Here is an 18,401-nt window from a genome sequence, read left to right as displayed (position 1 = left end):
GTTCTAGTCTGCGAACGTTCTTTGGAACCCGAACGTCTGACACAACTTCCGCGGCCAGGGCCCGATTTAGGTTTGATGAGGCCCTAAGCTACTGAAGGTAATGGGGCCCTTTATATGTCCAGCTGTCCTTTGTCAACAACGAACTGTCACTGTTTTTTGTGTTGAATATATGCTGTATGGTAATTTATGGACCTAATAGGTATCTAAAGCCATTTGCACATAACGAATAGGAGCCTGCACAACACAAAACACTGTTGCTGTACGTAGGTTTCATTTTAGTTTTTTATCTTATATTTTTGGAAATGTACATCCAGGTTTTTTTCCTTTAATTTTTTTGGGGGTCCCCAAGTGAGTGGGGCCCTAGCTATAGCTTGTTTGGCTTATACGTAAATCCGGCACTGTCCGTGGTTTCCAATTGGCTGCAGGAGCTTCCTTGGTTTCCAAACGTTTTGGAAGTTGAACGGACTTTCGGAACGGATTCCGTTCGATTTCCGAGGTACTGCTGTACGTTATAATGCAGACAGGAGAGGAAGCATAAACTATGATGAGAGGAGCTGCTCCAACAAAGACTCATGTCTTCTACATATATGTCTTTGAATAACCTGCACTAACTATCACTACAGACACTTTAAAATTAAGGAAAAAGTTTAGAGCTCCCAGAGAGAACCAACATATACCAGTTAAGAATGCTGGCCTAGGGATGGAGGAGGTTATTTCTGATTCAATGCCTATTTCATCACGAAGCTCACCAGCCAGTTATTTTTCAGATTAAACTACCTCACGGGCTTGTTATCAGGACAAAATTTGGGTGAAGGGGAGGAGACAGTAATGTCACCAACCTGAGTAACTGGGAGGATGGAATAAACACAAACAGCTGCCTCCCTTGCTACATGTGCTTCCAGATGTCATGCCCATTTTGCTTCCTGCTGCGTGCAAAGGAAGCGCCTCAGAATCTAGGAGCGAATGGCACAATGGTTGGCATCCCAAATGCATGGATTACACATGACTAGCGCAGTGACTGGGAAGACCAATCACCCACAAAACAGCGTGTCTGGAAATACCCTCTCTGCGTTTAATTACCACAAAAAAACTCTTGTGGCTGGAGCTATCCAGGACAAAAAATAAATAAAAATAAAATCCCACATGAACTAAAACGAGCTCCAGCAACTGGACTCAACTCAGCCAAATGTTCAAAGCATCTCATGAATGTGCCCAGCAGCCCCTGCCAAGTTTTCTGAATAGCAAACCAGCTGGATCTAACAATCCAAGTCCGTACTAGAAGGGGTAATTCCTTCGGCCTGCCGACACCGAGCCAAGCTTTGAACTGCGGCAGTCTCTTGTTGGAGGTCAGAAATATTAAGCCGGAGCCCTATTAAACAAGAAACAAACTTCCAGCAATCTAAGAATTCATAACGGTAGCTATTAAAAACAGTACAACACCAGGATTATGGGTGGTCTTAACATATAAAATATCTGGCTAGACTGTGGGTTGTCTACCACGTCATTAAAAAAACAACCCTCAAAATAAATGCTAAGATTAAGATTCTGCGCTGAAATAATAAAAAATGTAACACGGAAGGACCACCTCGCTGTGAAATGACACTGCTCTGAAAGGTGAGACTATTGCAGCAATACATGGCTGAGAGATCCATGGTACTTATTTGATTTACATAGAAAATATTTAAGTGAGAGGGATAAAAGCCCAGCTGGCCATCATTTCTTTAATTTTTGGCTGATAAATGGATTTGTTTTGTTTACTGTTTTGTTTTAATTTTTTGCCACGTAATTGTAACTATGTAAGCTGCTTTGGGGGCCTCTTCAAAAGAAAGAAAAGCAAGAGGTATTTTATATCTATATATCTGAATTCCCAAAGACACAGTCTTTGGAAAGACATTAATGTAATTTGATTTACACAGCTGAGAAACAAGATGATTGAATATAGACGTCTACTTGTTTAGCAAGCAGAATTCAGTCTGGAGAAAAGCAAAACAAAAGGAGATGTACTAAAGATGTGTTACCCAAGTTTTCTTTTCAGAATGCCCAGAAACACAAAACAAACCCTGAACAATTTTAGAATGTAGTTTCATGAAAACTGATATTCAAAGAATTTTGGGAAGAAACTTGCATATATTTTGTTTTGGCTTTGCAATTTCATTCATTCCTTACATGGCTGCTCTGAAACCTAACTTCAGCAATGGCTGGGATGGGCTCCAAAGTTTGCAATATATAATAAGAATAAGAATAAGAATAAGAACCCCTCCTATAGGTTTCTTTTGAAGAATGCAAGAAAATCGCTCTATTTAGTCAACATGGTAAATATTTTGCACTCTACTGGAAATCTAGTGGTAGGCAATTTAGTTCACAGATAAATTGGAAAAAGAGTTTTGCCTGAAGACTTCATTCAGGCTTCTAGATCACTATAGCCATTCAGACTGTTGTTGTTGTTGTTGTTGTTGTTGTTGTTGTTGTTTGTTGTTCATTCAGGCTTCTAGATCACTATAGCCATTCAGACTGTTGTTGTTGTTGTTGTTGTTGTTGTTTGTTGTTCATTCAGGCTTCTAGATCACTATAGCCATTCAGACTGCTGTTGTTGTTGTTGTTGTTGTTGTTGTTGTTGTTGTTGTTGTTGTTGTTATTATTATATAATTACATTTAATATAACAATTATGCAATTATATATACACATATATATTTAATTATGCTGATAATAAGAATGGCTAGCTTCTACATTCCAAAAGTGGTACCCTTTTCATCTCAAGCAGGACAAAGACATTTCAATGCACTCCAAATGCCATGCTTGTTCACCGGCAGACAGGTGGGCTGCTGTTCCTTACTCCAGGGCTGAAAAATAGCCTACAGAAGTGATCCCTCTGCCTTATTGCCTCAATGGCCGTAGCTGGACCCAGTGCTTGGATAAAGGTCAGATCTCAACACTGGGGGGAAGGAAGCTTCCCTGTGTTTCATCCTCTCACAGCAACCCACTAACTTCAGTTTAGTTACAATGCAATTTCTCTGGGCAGAAAATTGCACGTGGTACTTTACGTGCCTGTCATGATTGATGCCAATCAAGCATTTAAATGCTAGCATGCATTCACAAAACAGAAAGGTGATGTGGCTGCTGTTGTTTTTACTCAAAGTGCCCTTAACCATCTGACTGCTATAAGCAATGAATGAACCACTGTATACAAAACACAAGCAAAAAGGACCAAAGGCATGGAGCTACAAATAAGAACTTTGCACACAGCTATTGTCGCCAGCTTAGGAAGAAAGATGAAGACAAAACTATGGCAGATCTGGGAAAGTTGCTGGAAGTGAGCGCAGATAGTACCAAACTAGATTGCCTATTGATCTGACTCAATATAATGCCATGATTCCACGACTACCATGTGGCATCATATGATGCACTCAATGCAGGCCACTGTTGGAGCAAAATGCGACAGTAGATGAACCCTCTTGGCTCGTAATGTTTGCTGATGCATGCATCTTAAAATCCCAAGATGAACATAATTTAAGGACACTATGGAACAACAAATCCCCTTACAGCTCTCAAAATTTTAGCTCAATGAAAACCCTTAGCCTCTTGCCTTTTTCTCATCATCTTCTGCGGCTTTCTTGAAGTCATGTTCAAATGAGCTTGCCAACTCATTGAAGAGGCCAACTTCCTCACAGTTCTTCAAAAAACGGGTTGGTGTCGGCGTCTGATCTGTTTAGAGAGCAAAAGACAATGAAAAACAAGTTCAAATCAAAATATTTTCACAGAATAAGAAGCCTGGGATTATTTATTCATCATAGAATTTCCTGAATGTTGTTTTCAGGTGGCTAAAATTATACATTTTACACACACATTTCAGGGATCATATATTTAAATTTTTTTATAATAAAAGAACAGGAACAGCCAGCTGCAGATTACTTCAATTCAGATAGTCGGAACATCTCAGATTTGTCAGTTATTGCCATCTAATCCAAGAACACCGGAAATAAGAGAAATCTTCTGGGTGTATGGATCTTACACCTTAACACTACATGGGCTCAACCCAAATGATAACACCTGACACCACTCATCTACACAAAAGCCACATTTCTGAATATTTGTGCTTCGGTATTCTGTAACTGCCACCTTGACTATATTATTGATTCGTATTGGAGCAGCTGAAGAAGAAAGAAGCTGTAATGGTTTGTTTTAAAACGTTAATATCTCTGTTAAATTACACACACAAATCTGATCGTAAGAAATCCTTCTGCTGGTGCCATGGGCAGAATATGGAATTCACTATGGAAGAGGCAGGTGGACATTGTAGTGTCACGGGGTTGGGGAGAATAAATGTCCACCTGGGTGGCTGTACGGGTGGAATGACAGTTTGGGCTGGGCAAAAAGCTGGACGCAGGGGCATTTTTAGAAGATACAACTGTGAGAAGAACAGAGCCAAAGGAAAGTCTGACACTTTATCAACTCTAGATAGCATTGCCACATGACCTAAAAGATATGCTCCAGGATCCTTTAAGCATGGGGCATACCTCTTGGACAGGGGTCTGCAACCTTTAAGACAAAAAGAGCCACTTGGACCCGTTTCCGAAGGAAAAAAAAACTGGGAGCCGCAAAACTCGTCATTATAAAAATAACTTTTTTCTCACTTTTTATTATTTCTTTGTTTGACCCCTCAGAATTACTCCTCCTCATAGAAATAAACGTTAAATTAACAAGTTACCTTTTTTGTGTGTGTATTCTTCACTCCCCTTCAAAACAGTGACCAGCGTACATGCCCTCTTTCAATGCAGTGACCAGCGTACATGCCACTTACAATGTAGCGGGCGGGTGGGAAGGTGATGTCAGGACGGTGCGTGACTAACGCACGCACCGCCCCCATGCGACATCACAGCCAGTACAGCGCCCGCCACAGTGGGGAGTGTCGGGGCGCACAATGCGCCTCCTCCCCTCGCTAGTATCCGCCCCGGAGCCGCGGCAAAGGTGTAAAAGAGCCACATGCGGCTCCGGAGCCGCGGGTTGCAGACCCCTGCTCTTGGATAACAAGTACTGCACTGACAACCCTAAAAAGACTGTTCCTCTAAAACAGCAGTGGGGAAGTTCTGGCACAGGTCCCAATTTGAGCTGTAAGGCTGTTTTCCCCAAACCATCCCACTATATAGCTAACATCGTATGTGATGTCAGGTATGGGGCAGGCAGACATGGCTGGATCAGCTGAGCAACTAAATTCCCCGTGGGGAACACCATTGGCCAACTGATCCCTGCACTGTAGGAAATAAATGTTGATCAGGTCACCTCAGTGTCTCTTAAAGGGCTCACAGCCTTGGTTAACTCATATAACAGTATTCTGGCCCAGCCTAATATCATTGAGAAAACATATCTGTCACTTGTGAAGGGCTTCACCCTTTTGTCAATCGTCTCACTAATATCTTTTAAGTGCAAATTTAAGGCAATCTACAATTTAAGAGGGACACGGGTGGTGCTGTGGTCTAAACCACAGAGCCTAAGGCTTGCTGATAGGAAGGTTGGCGGTTCGAATCCCCGCGACGGGGTGAGCTCCCGTTGCTCGGTCCTGCTCCTGCCAACCTAGCAGTTTGAAAGCATGTCAAGTGCAAGTAGATAAATAGGTGGGAAGGTAAACGGCGTTTCTGTGCACTGCTCTGGTTCGCTAGAAGTGGCTTAGTCATGCTGGCCACATGACCCGGAAGCTGTCTGCAGACAAACGCCAGCTCCCTCGGCCTATAGAGCGAGATGAGCGCGCAATCCCAGAGTCGTCCGCGACTGGACCTAACGGTCAGGGGTACCTTTACCTTTCTTTTTATACCTTTTAATTTTTACTATTAGCTCCTACGTATCTGTTTAAGAACATTTATGGCACATCAGTGGCCTAAATAAGCCTACCACCAATTCTCTTCCAATTTACAGAGATCTTAATGAATTGTAATTAATTGCTTTACCAACATCCCCTGCCCCCCGAAAAACCCACCTATTCCTAATTGCCTAGAGATGAATCTTACTTGCCATAGAGAAACTGAAAGAGTGATTATTTAGAAAGAATCAGTTGCTTCACTTCTGCTCCCGAATGCCTATTTCCAACTACTACATGAACTTGTTTCTGCTTTGTACCTAAAGTGCAGTGTACATTCTGCACTAAGATAAAATTGATTTTTTTTAACCCTGTCTGCGTCAAGTAAAACAGCGTTCTGAATTATGTATATTTGGATAGATATGCTTATTATGCATAACCCGTTTTGCTGCTGTTAGCTATGGGAAAGGGAAGCAATTACATAGTTAGTTGTACATAGTCACAATAAATTGCTCACAGCTTATTTTCAAATCCATGAAGGCTAAAGGCATGCTCCATCCCCTCCCACAAAGGCACTTGGTGCAGTATAGCTGCAGAAAGATGGGATACAGATTGCCTTGGTGAAAATCTAGGTCCACATAACTCGGATTTTGCTGGACTTTTTACTAGGCTGGCAAGCTCAGAATCTCAAGGGAACCTTCTGTTTGCAAATTACATTATATGGTCTCACAGAGAGAAAAGTCTGATTTGTTCTTGCTGGGAGAGACAAGCTGTGTGGGCTGTTATTTTCAGGATGTTTGCAAGGACTGGAGAGGAGTTCTGAGTGACTCATCTATTTTACTGCATAACTGCCGCAAGAGGAATAAATGACTTGCATCTCCTACCCTTGAAATGGTTGCTATCAGCACCACAATGCACAACTGGAGATGATGGCAGTTGTCAACACTGGAGCACCGTGGATAATTTCGTGCTTGACAAAAGGACTAAAAAAAACGTGAAAAGGCGATTTGCTCTGTCCTAGCTCCAGCTGTTCATACCCACAATACTATGCACAATTCTTCCAGTAGTTCCTTTATATGTCAGGAAGAAAAAGTTCCAAGAGGAAGAAGGATTCTGCTTGTAATACATTAGCACCTGGTGAGAAGAGGGTGGCTACACAGAACTAAATGGTGACTTCTGAACTTTTTATATAGCAAGTGTAAAAGAAAGGGAAAAAAGGACTGTATCAATAAGTGCACCTAAGAGGTATTTCCTGTCAGTGCTGAGGGAATGAAATAAACCACACCTGCCAAAATTCTACAAGTTTTACAACTGTCACAAGGCTCAAAAGCTCTTTCCCACACCCATCCTGTGGAATACAGGCAACAATTGTTTTAAGCGCTTCCAGTTGTTGAGTGACCATGCATATGGGCATTGGGCAGCCCCTGGAAGTGTTTGGGAAAGGGGGCATAACAGGGCATGGGCAGGTTTACATATGTTCCACCAATGAGCAGGGAGGGGTGGTCAGGAACGCAACCCCTGCACAAAACAGTCGTTGCCTGTATACGGCAAGCAAATGGAAACATGCATGTTAATTCACAAATAATTTTTTGGCAGATGTAGATGTTGGAGCTGGCCGACCTGTCTGGAAGAATCCACGACCAGAAAGAAGAGGAGACACAAGAGGATTGGAAGAAATTCAAAGAATATTTAGCTAAATACCGTAATATAAGATAAACAGAAAATCCTTGGAAGTAACAAATAGGCCTAGGGGTAGAATAAGGATATGTGGTAGTAAACATTGAGGATTAGAAGATTAATAAAGGAGAAGAGATTAGTAAATGAAAGGAGTTAATGTTATTAGAAATATGAACTTGGAGAATTGTTATAAATGTAAAAAATAAAATTCAGTTAGAGGGGATCTGAGGAAGTCAGCCATCAATGCTATGAGAATTAGGTATTAGAAGGAATAAACTTTTTGTGTTTAATTTTATTGTATTTTAGAGTGATTTTCTTTGTTGTGTGTTTTGGGTTTCTTTGTTATGTCATTCTGTGATAAATGTGTAAAATCAATAAAAAAAATTGGAAAATAAAATTCACAAAGATTTTTTTTATCCCACCTTTTAGGGTGTTCACCCTCCCAAGGTAGCTTACAGCACAATCAGTAAAAACAGTAACATTATAAAATATTAAAACAATAAAGCAACCCACAACACTCAAATAACAGTAATTGATAAATACATTATTAAAACAGAGTGCCATGTGAACAAGGTCTTGCCAGCAGCATCTTTACATATCTGGTTGTTAAGACATGATGGTTGGAAAGATATATGCCCCCCTGCTTGTCTGCTACAGTCCGCATTTTTTCGTACTCCCTTATGTTTGATTGGCCTCTAACCAAACACAATGGTATCAAACATACCGCAATTCACTGATGAACTGTTAACAGTGTGGGTGGATGGGTTGGGTTGGGTAGGATTTTTTTTACTTGACTTTCTTTACCTTTGTTTTCCATGTTGCATATCTAAATAAATGCCTTATAAACAAACAAACAACCACCGTGCCATAAAAATCACCAAAAACAGGATGAAATAAAAAGTTTTTAGGAGGTGGATATGTAGCTTCTTGGCGAGATATTGTTCAGACTAGATCAGCAGAAAAGGTCCTGTGCCAAGTAGGTCTGGGCAATATCTGGTTTTCAACATTACATTATGCAGTATCACGATGTTTGAAATAAGGATGAAAATATGTAACAGCTAACAGAGTATTGTCTAGGCAACTGCTACTTCTCAGAAGCCTGAAATTTATACATTTTTAATTACCTTTTAATATTTTAAATATTGTTACAGTGGTACCTTGGTTCTCAAACGCCTTGGTTCCCAAATGCCGAAAATCCGGAAGGAAGTGTTCCGGTTTTCGAACATTTTTCAGAAGTCAAACATCTGATGCAGCTGTTGGCTATTGTTTCTGGGGCACCTGCACCAATCAGAAGTTGTGCCTTGGTTTTCAAACATTCTGGAAGTCAAACAGACTTCCGGAATGGATTAAATTTGGTGCTTTAGTTTTTGCTATTTATTTTTGAGGCTTTTTCGATTAATTTGTTTTTGTGACTGTATGGAACCCAGTTCAGCTACTGATTGATTAATTGTGTGACTGCAGAAATGGATAAAAAAACCCCATCCAAACCATGATTATCATCAGTGCAGGTAAGAAAATTTTAATTTTTATCATCCACAATGTTGTTGTTTAGTCATGTCCGACTCTTCGTGACCCTATGGAGAATGGACAATACTCTTTTATTTATTTTATAGTACAGTTGCTTTCATTTTATTGCTTTCATTTTATGGATCAACGGTCTTGTTAGATAGTGAAATTCATGTCAAATTGCTGTTTCAGGGGTTGTTTGTAAAAGTCTGGATTGGATTAATCCGTTTTGCATTACAGTGGTGCCCCGCAAGACGAATGCCTCGCAAGACGGAAAACCTGCTAGACGAAAGAGTTTTCCGTTTTGGAGGTGCTTCGCAAAACAAATTTCCTATGGGCTTGCTTTGCAAGACGACAATGTCTTGCGAGTTCCTGCTGGTTTTTTTTCCTCCCCCCCTTTTTCTAAGCCACTAAGCCGCTTATCAGCTGATCCGATCAGCAGATAAGCCGCTAAAAGCCGCTAATAGCGCTAATCCGCTAATCCTTCAATGGGCTTGCTTCGCAAGACGAAAAAACCGCTAGACGAAGAGAATCACAGAACGGATTCTTTTCGTCTTGCGAGGCACCACCTTCTACGGGAAAGTGAGCCTTGGTTTTGGAGTGCTTTGGCTTTGGACCGGACTTCTGGAACGGATTAAGTTTGAGAACCAAGGTACCACTGTGTACCACTGTTATTTTATAGAACAGAGCAACAAGGGGCGGCAGGAATCATGAGAGAAGTGATGACCACCTTCAGAGTTTTCCCCACATCGTGATTTTTTACACAGCACACACAAACATTGTGATTCACAGTATATTGCCAAGTCAATGGAAGTGGATATAGGCTGTAGGGTTAGAAGTAGAAGATAGTGTATTTTAAAATAATGGAAGTGGATATAGGCTGTAGGGTTAGAAGTAGAAGATAATGTATTTTAAAATAGTATTATTTGTAAGGGAAATGTGAAGATGGTTAGAAATTATGATATATGTAAACTGCTAAAGATGAGGTAAAATGAAAATCAGATAGCGGGGACTTGGGGAAGCCCATCTAACAATGTTTAGAAAAAATAAGGATAAGACAATAATCTGTTTGTATTGTTTGTTTTTCTGTCTGTGTTGTTTATTTGTGTCATAAAATGAATAAAAAAATTTTTGGGGAAAAAAAGGTATATTGCCAAGTCAGTATTATGAAACGGTTATCATGATGTTGACTACAAACCGGTTTTGGACGATATATCGAACAGCCCTAGTACCAAGCCCTGTCCCTGGTACTCACTAACTTCATAGCTCTCACTGCTGGACTAGAGAGCAGGGTCTCCGATGCTGATCTTAAGGCATGCGCACACACACGTACTTGGTGGTCCTTCAGACAGTGTGGTCCCAAACCATTTGCGGCTTTAAAAGTTAAAACCAGGCTCTTAAATTGGTTGCCTATCTGTTTCCAGGCACAGTGTAATAAACCATTCCAGGCATTGAACGGTGTTTTATGTCTGGAAGACAAAACTCTTAAAAGTGTACTTGCTGCTGCATTCTGCACCTACTGATGCTTCAGGGCTGTCCTTCAGGGCAGCCCCACATAGAGGACATTAACAGTAATCAAACATGGCGCAGACTAATTCTCAAGCAGAAACTCATGCACGGCCAGGGAAAAAACAATGCTGTCCAGGGTTGTAAAGACTGCAGAGAGAATTATTGGGTGCACTCTTCCCACGTTAGATCAAATCTATGCTGCCAGGTGCCATAAGAAAGTGGCAGAGATAGCACATGATAGTACACACCCCGGAAATGATCTCTTTCAGCTTCTGCCTTCTGGAAGAAGGTATAGGGTTATGAAGGCCAGGACTAGCCGCCTGAAAAAACAGTTTCTACGCTAATGCAATTCTGGTTCTAAATGCAGCATAAGGGGTCTCTGTAGTATAGTGTATTTTAAAATGGGGTTTTAGAGTTTTTAGGGGTTTTTGAATGTTTTATGTAGTTTTTATGTAGTTTTTATGTAGTTTTGTGGTAGTTTTGTGGTAGTTTTCAATTTCACTGTTCCGCAAGGGACAATGACAATAAAGATATCGTATCGTATCATATCGTATTTTTCTTCTTTCACTAATCAATAGAGAAAAAGCCATTCCATTCAATGACTGCAACCCTGCCACTTCCTTTTAAGGATTCACAAATGAAGGATAATTGACAGGGTGCGGGGACATTCCCCAACTGCAGCAGCCTACAGTTTATGGCAATAGCCTACTGTTGAGACAGCCAGGTATATTTTCCTGAAATTTTGTATAAAAGGTTGCATTGACTGTGCCTGTTGAGAGAGACTCATCTGAACTCTGCAAATGCACTCCCAGCAACAGCCAATGCATGAGATGGAGTTTCAGATTTATTAAGTGACAGCCTAAAAGCTTCAGAAAATTGACACCTGGGAGGAGGGAAGGAAGCAGAGCTCGTCAGCTTTTGTTTATCACCCTGAAAAAAAGTATGAAGAAATGTGAAAAGCCTTTTGTCTGTACATTTTTCACTCTTAAACGCAAAACCTGGTATTGCCACAATACATAAAGAAGCAGAGTCCTAGAAGCCTCTCGCTTTCTTTTTTTATTCCTTCCTCCCACCTCTTTCTGAATAAATGAAGGTCACAATTTGAGTAGAGAAGATGATATTCAGTGCATCTGGTCTCTGGTATTGATCTTACAATTGGACTGTATTAAACGTGCCACTTTCAAAACTGACCTAGATTGTAACACGTACCTGCTATGATGACTGAATCCGTTCTGGCAGGACCGAATTTCAGTGTCATTTCATGCTTGAGTTTATGAACAGCCAGGTGGTCCTCATTTGTAAACCTCTAAAATGAAAAATGGCAGGGAGGAGGGGAGAGGAAAGAGAGAACAATAAGTGCACGAACACACTTAATATTATAACTGTACATTCTACACCAGGATTTGGGGTGGGGTGGGACTGCCCCAGGACAGCGGCTATAATATAATCACTACAAAGTGTAAAGCAAAAACATAACAGGCCAGATTGTGGGAGAAGTGTTGCATGAACACATTTTCTCTAAATGGAAGGGGGGAAAGCCATAACATGTTGAGCTCCTGGCTAATAGAGAGAAATGGGTTTAATAATCAAAATTTAAAAAGGGAAGAAAAAAGGCAACAGCGTGTAGTTACTGCACTAGACTAGGAGACATGAAATATTCTCTCTGCAGTGCTCTGCAAAATGTGCCACTTTATTATTGACTAATGGAGAGGGAAATTATTTACTATTGGCAATGGAGGGGTAGGAGTAGGATCAGTTAATGGCCTGAATTGTGCCAAACAGAGCTGGCATCTACAAGGCGATTTGGTCCTCAGTTTATGAAACATGACTGAGCTAGGCTGGCTCAAGATCAGTGGCCAATGGCTACAAATACAGAAATGCAAGAGCTCAATCATCACTCCCAATGAACAAGGGCCTTTACATCTCGTGTGCCAAAATATGCTATGTTCCACCTGCAATATTATTATAGGAAGGAACAAAGTACAGCTGGTCCTGGTCTCTGGGACTCTACTGGTAATACTGGATTTCCCACACGAGAGCTCAAGGTGAAGACAGCCAACCATGATTAATCTTATAAAAGGCAGGTGATAAAATAAAATTGGGCAATATTTGCATGTCACCAAAACATCCATAAAGACCTTTTGCAATATTGATGGAAGTGAACAAATAAAAGCTACTACATTTTCAGAAAGAAATAGTTTTTTAACATTTTTTTTTGTTTTTATTCCCTACTATAGCAAACACAAATGAACCAAAATAGCTTTCTTCAAATGGGAAGTGTGCTCTTTACTCTAAATGTCATATTAAACTTAGACCAAACTCAGAATATATCAAGGCTTCATTTATCAGAATTATTACCACTTCATTTCCCCCACTGAACAACAATTTGCTCCAGTGAATTGCCTGCCAATACTGACTAGCCTCTCCAAAACAGAACCAAATCCTTTTAAAGCAGACAGTGCTTTATACGACAATGAATACATGACCATAATCAAAAATCAGTTCCAGAAAAATGTGGTATAGCTGCAAAAGATGCACACTCCTGAGCATTTTTATCCGCCCCCCCCCATTGACTGAGTGGGTCTTCTCCAAGTATGACTTAGTTGGATATCACCCATAGACAGCTGAGACCACCTCAGCCTTCCAGCTTTAGAAGACTAATCTTTTTTACTACTCTTTGGAACTGACCCTGCAGGTACGATCAGAACCACCATAAAACAGTGCCCCCAACACCCATCCAGCAGAGCCAGTCCAATCAAAAAGATTACCCCCCCCCCCCGCTATCAGACCACTTACTGTGCCATCAGGAGCAAAAACTAAGTTGAAGGTATGTCCCACTCCATGTGCCGGACCAATGACAACTTGAGACAGCCCCATGGTTATCATGCAGGCCATGAAGTTCTGAGTTAGCTCACAAGCAGCCATAGCGTGAATGTTGAGGTCACCAAACAAGATAGTCCTTGGCTCCTCCAACATCACATTTGAGACCACCTTGGACAGCAATCAGGGAGACTGGCTCTCTGGCCCAAAAGCAGATACGGGTCCTCCAATTCAGCTACTAAGAGATGTGGTTCCTTGGTGATGGTCACAGAAGTCTGATGGACCATGGTGACCTTCTCTACCCCTCTGGTCTGCCATAGTGTTGCACTGAGTACCTGGGTGAGCAGAGCTGGGTGAAATCAAGCCCACCTACCTCAACCACCCAGGTCTTGGTGATACATGCCAGATTGGCTTCCTCTTCCATGATTACATCATGAATGAGCGAGGTGATTTTTTCCCCACGCTGTGCATCTAATGAATGTTGTTGCAAACTATACTTTCCAGATCACTCCTTTGCCTTTTATGACTTCAACTCAATACTTCAAAAAGCACCAAGAATTTTGAAAGTAGTTAGGATGAGCAAAAGCAGCGTGAAAGCAATTTATTCTCTCTGGAAGGTATGGAATGAAGATAGCAAGTAAACCATTTACCAGCAAATCTGCCACTATTTCAAAAGCAGCTTAAAAAACAAAACATTCAAGGAAGAAAATAAAATTAAAACCCACATCTACAACTCCTATTTCTTTGACACCACAATCTGGTACAGAACTAGTGGATGGAGTTTTTACTTTGGCAGAATGGCAAGCAGTGGCAGCAGGACCATAAAACACTGTAATAGGGAGTCAAAACTCATTTATTTGCCACCATTGAAGGATTTGTGGCATCAAGTTTTTTCCCCTTCAAGTCCTGTAACTCTGTGCCATATTTCAGTAGGGATTGGTAATCAAAGCACTGTCACTGCCATATAATCATGGCATTTGAAGAAGTAATCCATGTTGCTCAGTAAAGCTCAGTCATGGAGACTGTGGCTTCTACTCTGATCTTCAGCTACATTTTGTTTAATCTTAGAAATTCTCTTTATGTCCATATGTCCCAGAATACAGAAACCACATACTGTACAGAAGTTCTGATGCAGAGGAGATGTCTATGGAGATGTGTGTGCTGTAGGACTCTGGCTGAGTGATCCAACACAGACCCAGAAGCTGGTCTGAGGTCTGCAAGCCACCCAGGGGGAGAAGGTGCTCTTCTGAAGCCCAGAATTCAGATTCTTCAAAATGAGGATGAACCAGGATTTACGTGTCCATAAAGTCATGAAAAGTCATAAAGAGGCAGAGACATCACCTTGCTGACAAACGTCCGTATAGTTAAAGCTATGGTTTTCCCAGTAGTGATGTATGGAAGTGAGAGCTGGACCATCAAGAAGGCTGATCGCCGAAGAATTGATGCTTTTCAATTATGGTGCTGGAGGAGACTCTTGAGAGTCCCATGGATTGCAAGAAGATCAAACATATCCATTCTTAAGGAAATCAGCCCTGAGTGCTCACTGGAAGGACAGATCGTGAAGCTGAGGCTCCAATACTTTGGTCACCTCGTGAGAAGAGAAGACTCCCTGGAAAAGACCCTGATGTTGGGAAAGATGGAGGGCACAAGGAGAAGGGGACGACAGAGGATGAGATGGTTGGATAGTGTTCTTGAAGCTACCAGCATGAGTTTGACCAAACTGCGGGAGGCAGTGGAAGACAGGAGTGCCTGGCATGCTCTGGTCCATGGGGCCATGAAGAGTTGGACACGACTAAACAACAATAAAGTCATGAACAGCCTACAGCCCCTTGGTCTACCCTAAGCTCCCAGCAGAGAAGGCAGAAGGATAGGGGGAGAGCATCGGGCCAAGTAGGAATGTCAGCCTCCAAGACAAGATGCTGCCCCTTAAATTATACCTAACTGGAGAAGGGCATGCAGAATGACTGCTTCACTATTTTGGCATGCAGTTGAGCTCAGACTGTTGTTGAAAGAGTTTCCATTGCTCCTGGGATTTACATTGGGAGCTGGCTCAGGTCCTGTCCTGTCTGACCCAGCCTTAGCTACCTGGAATTTGGATACCTGTTATCAGAATTATGGAACAGATCCAACTGCTACCAGCCTTGCCAGGACAAGATACACAAGTTCTAAGCCACATTTGTTTGCAAGCTTACAAAGGATTTTAATTGCTCTGCAATGTTTATTGTGTGCAAACTGAAACAGATTCTGCTGCTTTCTAATGAATGCCAAAACCTGGAGACTAACCATGGCACTTCAGTCCTAAACCATGCCTCTCCACACAGAAGGGAAAGCGATGGAACGTGAGATGAAAGGATAACAGCCTGAACCACAGTACTAGCATTTTAATCTCTTCCCCCAACTGACAAGTTCAGACTCTGGAAGGACTCCCTTCAGACACTTAAAAAGAAGTGGAGAATGGCTCTGGGAGCTGTAGGCATGCGGTCTTCTCTTCCACACCAGAAAGACTGATTTCAAATATTTAGAGAGAGAAAACGATAACATGCTAACTGCACCTGTTATAAGGATAATGGGGGATTCATTCACCCTGTGCTTTGTGAACACAGAGTCCATTTGAAACCTGTTTTAATAACCCCCAAAATCCAGACATACTCCTCGAAAGAGAACATTTGATCAGAGGCACAGATGATGATGATTTACAGTATATATACCCCACCCTTTTCCACAAAAGGTTCTCAGAGCACCATACAAAAACAAGTACTAAAACTGTGAGTCCTCAGGCTCACAATGTATAAAGATATGACATACAAGGAAAAAGGACTGGGATGGAGTTGGGAAAAATAAACTCACGATATTAAAAGTTAACAATTCTTAAAGTTACATATGCAATATGTATAACTGCTTTGGGCACCGCACATACAACAGAACACACAAGCACATACCACAGCATATTCTATTGAGTACATAGAATCACATAATTGGAAGGGATCATGAGGGTCATCTAGTCCAACTCTCTGCAATGCAGGCATCTTGCACCCAACATGGGGCTCGAACCCATAACCCTGAGATTAAGTGTCTCATGCTCTATCAGTTGAGCTATCCTTAATCTACAGAATGCTTCTTTCAAGCCTAATTTGTATGTTTATGCATACACTCTGTAGCTGCCAAGGAAAGCCTTTGCAAGCACATGTTTCCCTGTAGTTGCCTGTTGGGAGACTCTTAAGACAGTATAGATCCCAGGAACAGCACTCACAACCTGGGTCAGGAGCTAATACCGGTAGGTTGACCTGAGGATCATTGTGAAAAGTTGGGGAAGGCAATGAGAAGAGAAAGAAGGAACAGAAGCAGGGCGGCCTGAATTTTCAATTGCAAGTGTTTGGAATAATACAACTGCCAAATATCATTTCTGCAGCACCACATTTTATAATGCAAATTTACATTAATATGTTTTGCAACTAGTTTTTGTGTTCCTGCTCTCTCTCTCTCTCTCTCAAAAAAAAAAAAAAAAAAAAAGAGGGAGAGAGCAATAATAACAGCTTTCTTAGATAACAGGAAGAAAAGAGAGTATGGCCATATTCAGAAAAGGAAGATTTTATCTCAGCTTGTTTTATGTAATTGTCTTGTAAGTTGGGCTGTAATGTTTTTCTCAGCTAGCATTCACATTAAAACAGTAAAATCACTCATAAAGTCACTCACATCAACATAATCATTACATTAAGCTAATTTCATATCAGCAGCAATGAACAAAACAGTTTCATCCACTTTACACCTCAGCTTAATTTCCTCCAGAAAAAAATGGATGAAGAAATCAGTATTAAGGTGGCACTGAAACTCCACCCCAGCCATTGGCCATGTTGCCTAGGCCTGATGGTGGTTGAACAACATTGTGGAGGGCCACAGGTTGCCCCCTCCTGCTCTAGGGAGTCAAACCGCCCTGTCCGTTTGTTGGCTTACTGATGCTGACTTGTCTCTGTTGTCAGTGAGAGCACGCTAAAAGCTGTAATGCAAAGGAACTTCAGCATATTGCCAGCACCAATCATAATCATGTTATCCTGCTTTTATAAAATCTCATAGAAAGCAACAGGTCATAAAATGACTGGCTTATCTGCCCTGCAAAGTACCTTCAGGGTATATTGCCAGGAAGCTTGCAGAACAAATCCTGGCAGGCTGTTACAAACCTGGAGGCGAGAACGTGGGTTGAAACAAAAGCAAATTTGTGCTGTCTCAACCTTTGGGAAAGGGTAGACTGTCTTGGAATTCAACTGATGCTTTGCGTGTCATAGATTTTAACAAAGTTACAAAGCTTTGTCCTTAATTATCCCAAAGCCCCTGTTGTGGCTCTTTCTTCTTTGGTCCATGGGTAATGTATAATAGCAGCACAAGACAACTGAAGGCCAGGCAATTTGCATTATGTGAACAGCAGGTCTCATGAAAGGAAGCCACTGGCTGATTAAAGTTTTCTACAATATTTTTTAAAGGATTTAGAACTCAGCCACAAATTAAACAAATCTACCTGAAACATAGGTGTGGCCAGGGCTCCACAAACCTAGTCCTCCAAGTTATCAAGCAGCTGACAAAAAGCTAAGAAAGGAGTTTCAACTTGCTGATCAGAAGAGACTCCTGCTGTGGCTTACCTTCTTGAAATCCCAGGGCAATTTTTGACCTTCTTCAAATCCCTGCACAAATGAGAAAATATTCTGCCTCCCTACCAAGCCATCTGATATGCATGACAGGGCTGCAGTCGGATAGAGTTCCAGTTTTTTGTGAATTTGCCCCCCCCCCCCAAAGTTCAACAACTTTTCTGTCCAGATTTTCAGTGTTTGAAATATGGCAACCCTACACTATGAGGACTCTGTACGGAGGGAGAGGGCTGAAAGCAACCTCAAATAATGGGTAGAAAGTCAAGCAATGTTTGTGAACCTCTGGGTGAAGTGTTGCTAAGGATGGAAGGCCGTTTTCAAGGTAAAGGGACCCCTGACCATTAGGTCCAGTCGTGACCGACTCTGGGGTTGCGGCGTTCATCTTGCTTTATTGGCTGAGGGAGCCGGCGAACCAGAGCAGCGCATGGGAACATCGTTTACCTTCCTGCCAGAGCGATACCTA

At 41.6% G+C, this 18,401-nt stretch overlaps 1 protein-coding gene across 3 annotated transcripts in view; it reads right to left on the bottom strand.

Moving 5' to 3' along the window:
- LOC310700490 (cyclic AMP-dependent transcription factor ATF-7) overlaps positions 1 to 18,401 on the bottom strand; it is a 103,658-nt gene that overhangs the window by 21,282 nt on the left and 63,975 nt on the right. For all 3 annotated transcript variants that reach the window (XM_083490197.1, XM_083490196.1, XM_083490198.1), the window contains exons 3-4: positions 11,691 to 11,787; positions 3,585 to 3,703 (exon numbers count right to left, since the gene is read on the bottom strand). In XM_083490197.1, the coding sequence (XP_083346323.1) occupies positions 3,585 to 3,703; positions 11,691 to 11,787 (216 nt within the window). The remainder of the gene's footprint in view (positions 1 to 3,584; positions 3,704 to 11,690; positions 11,788 to 18,401) is intronic.

This window comes from Podarcis liolepis, assembly GCF_965112155.1.
Source record: "Podarcis liolepis genome assembly, chromosome: 2".
In the NCBI taxonomy this organism is placed as follows: domain Eukaryota; kingdom Metazoa; phylum Chordata; class Lepidosauria; order Squamata; family Lacertidae; genus Podarcis; species Podarcis liolepis.
Note: the sequence above shows the minus strand (reverse complement) of the source record. Positions and strands in the feature narration are given on the sequence as shown.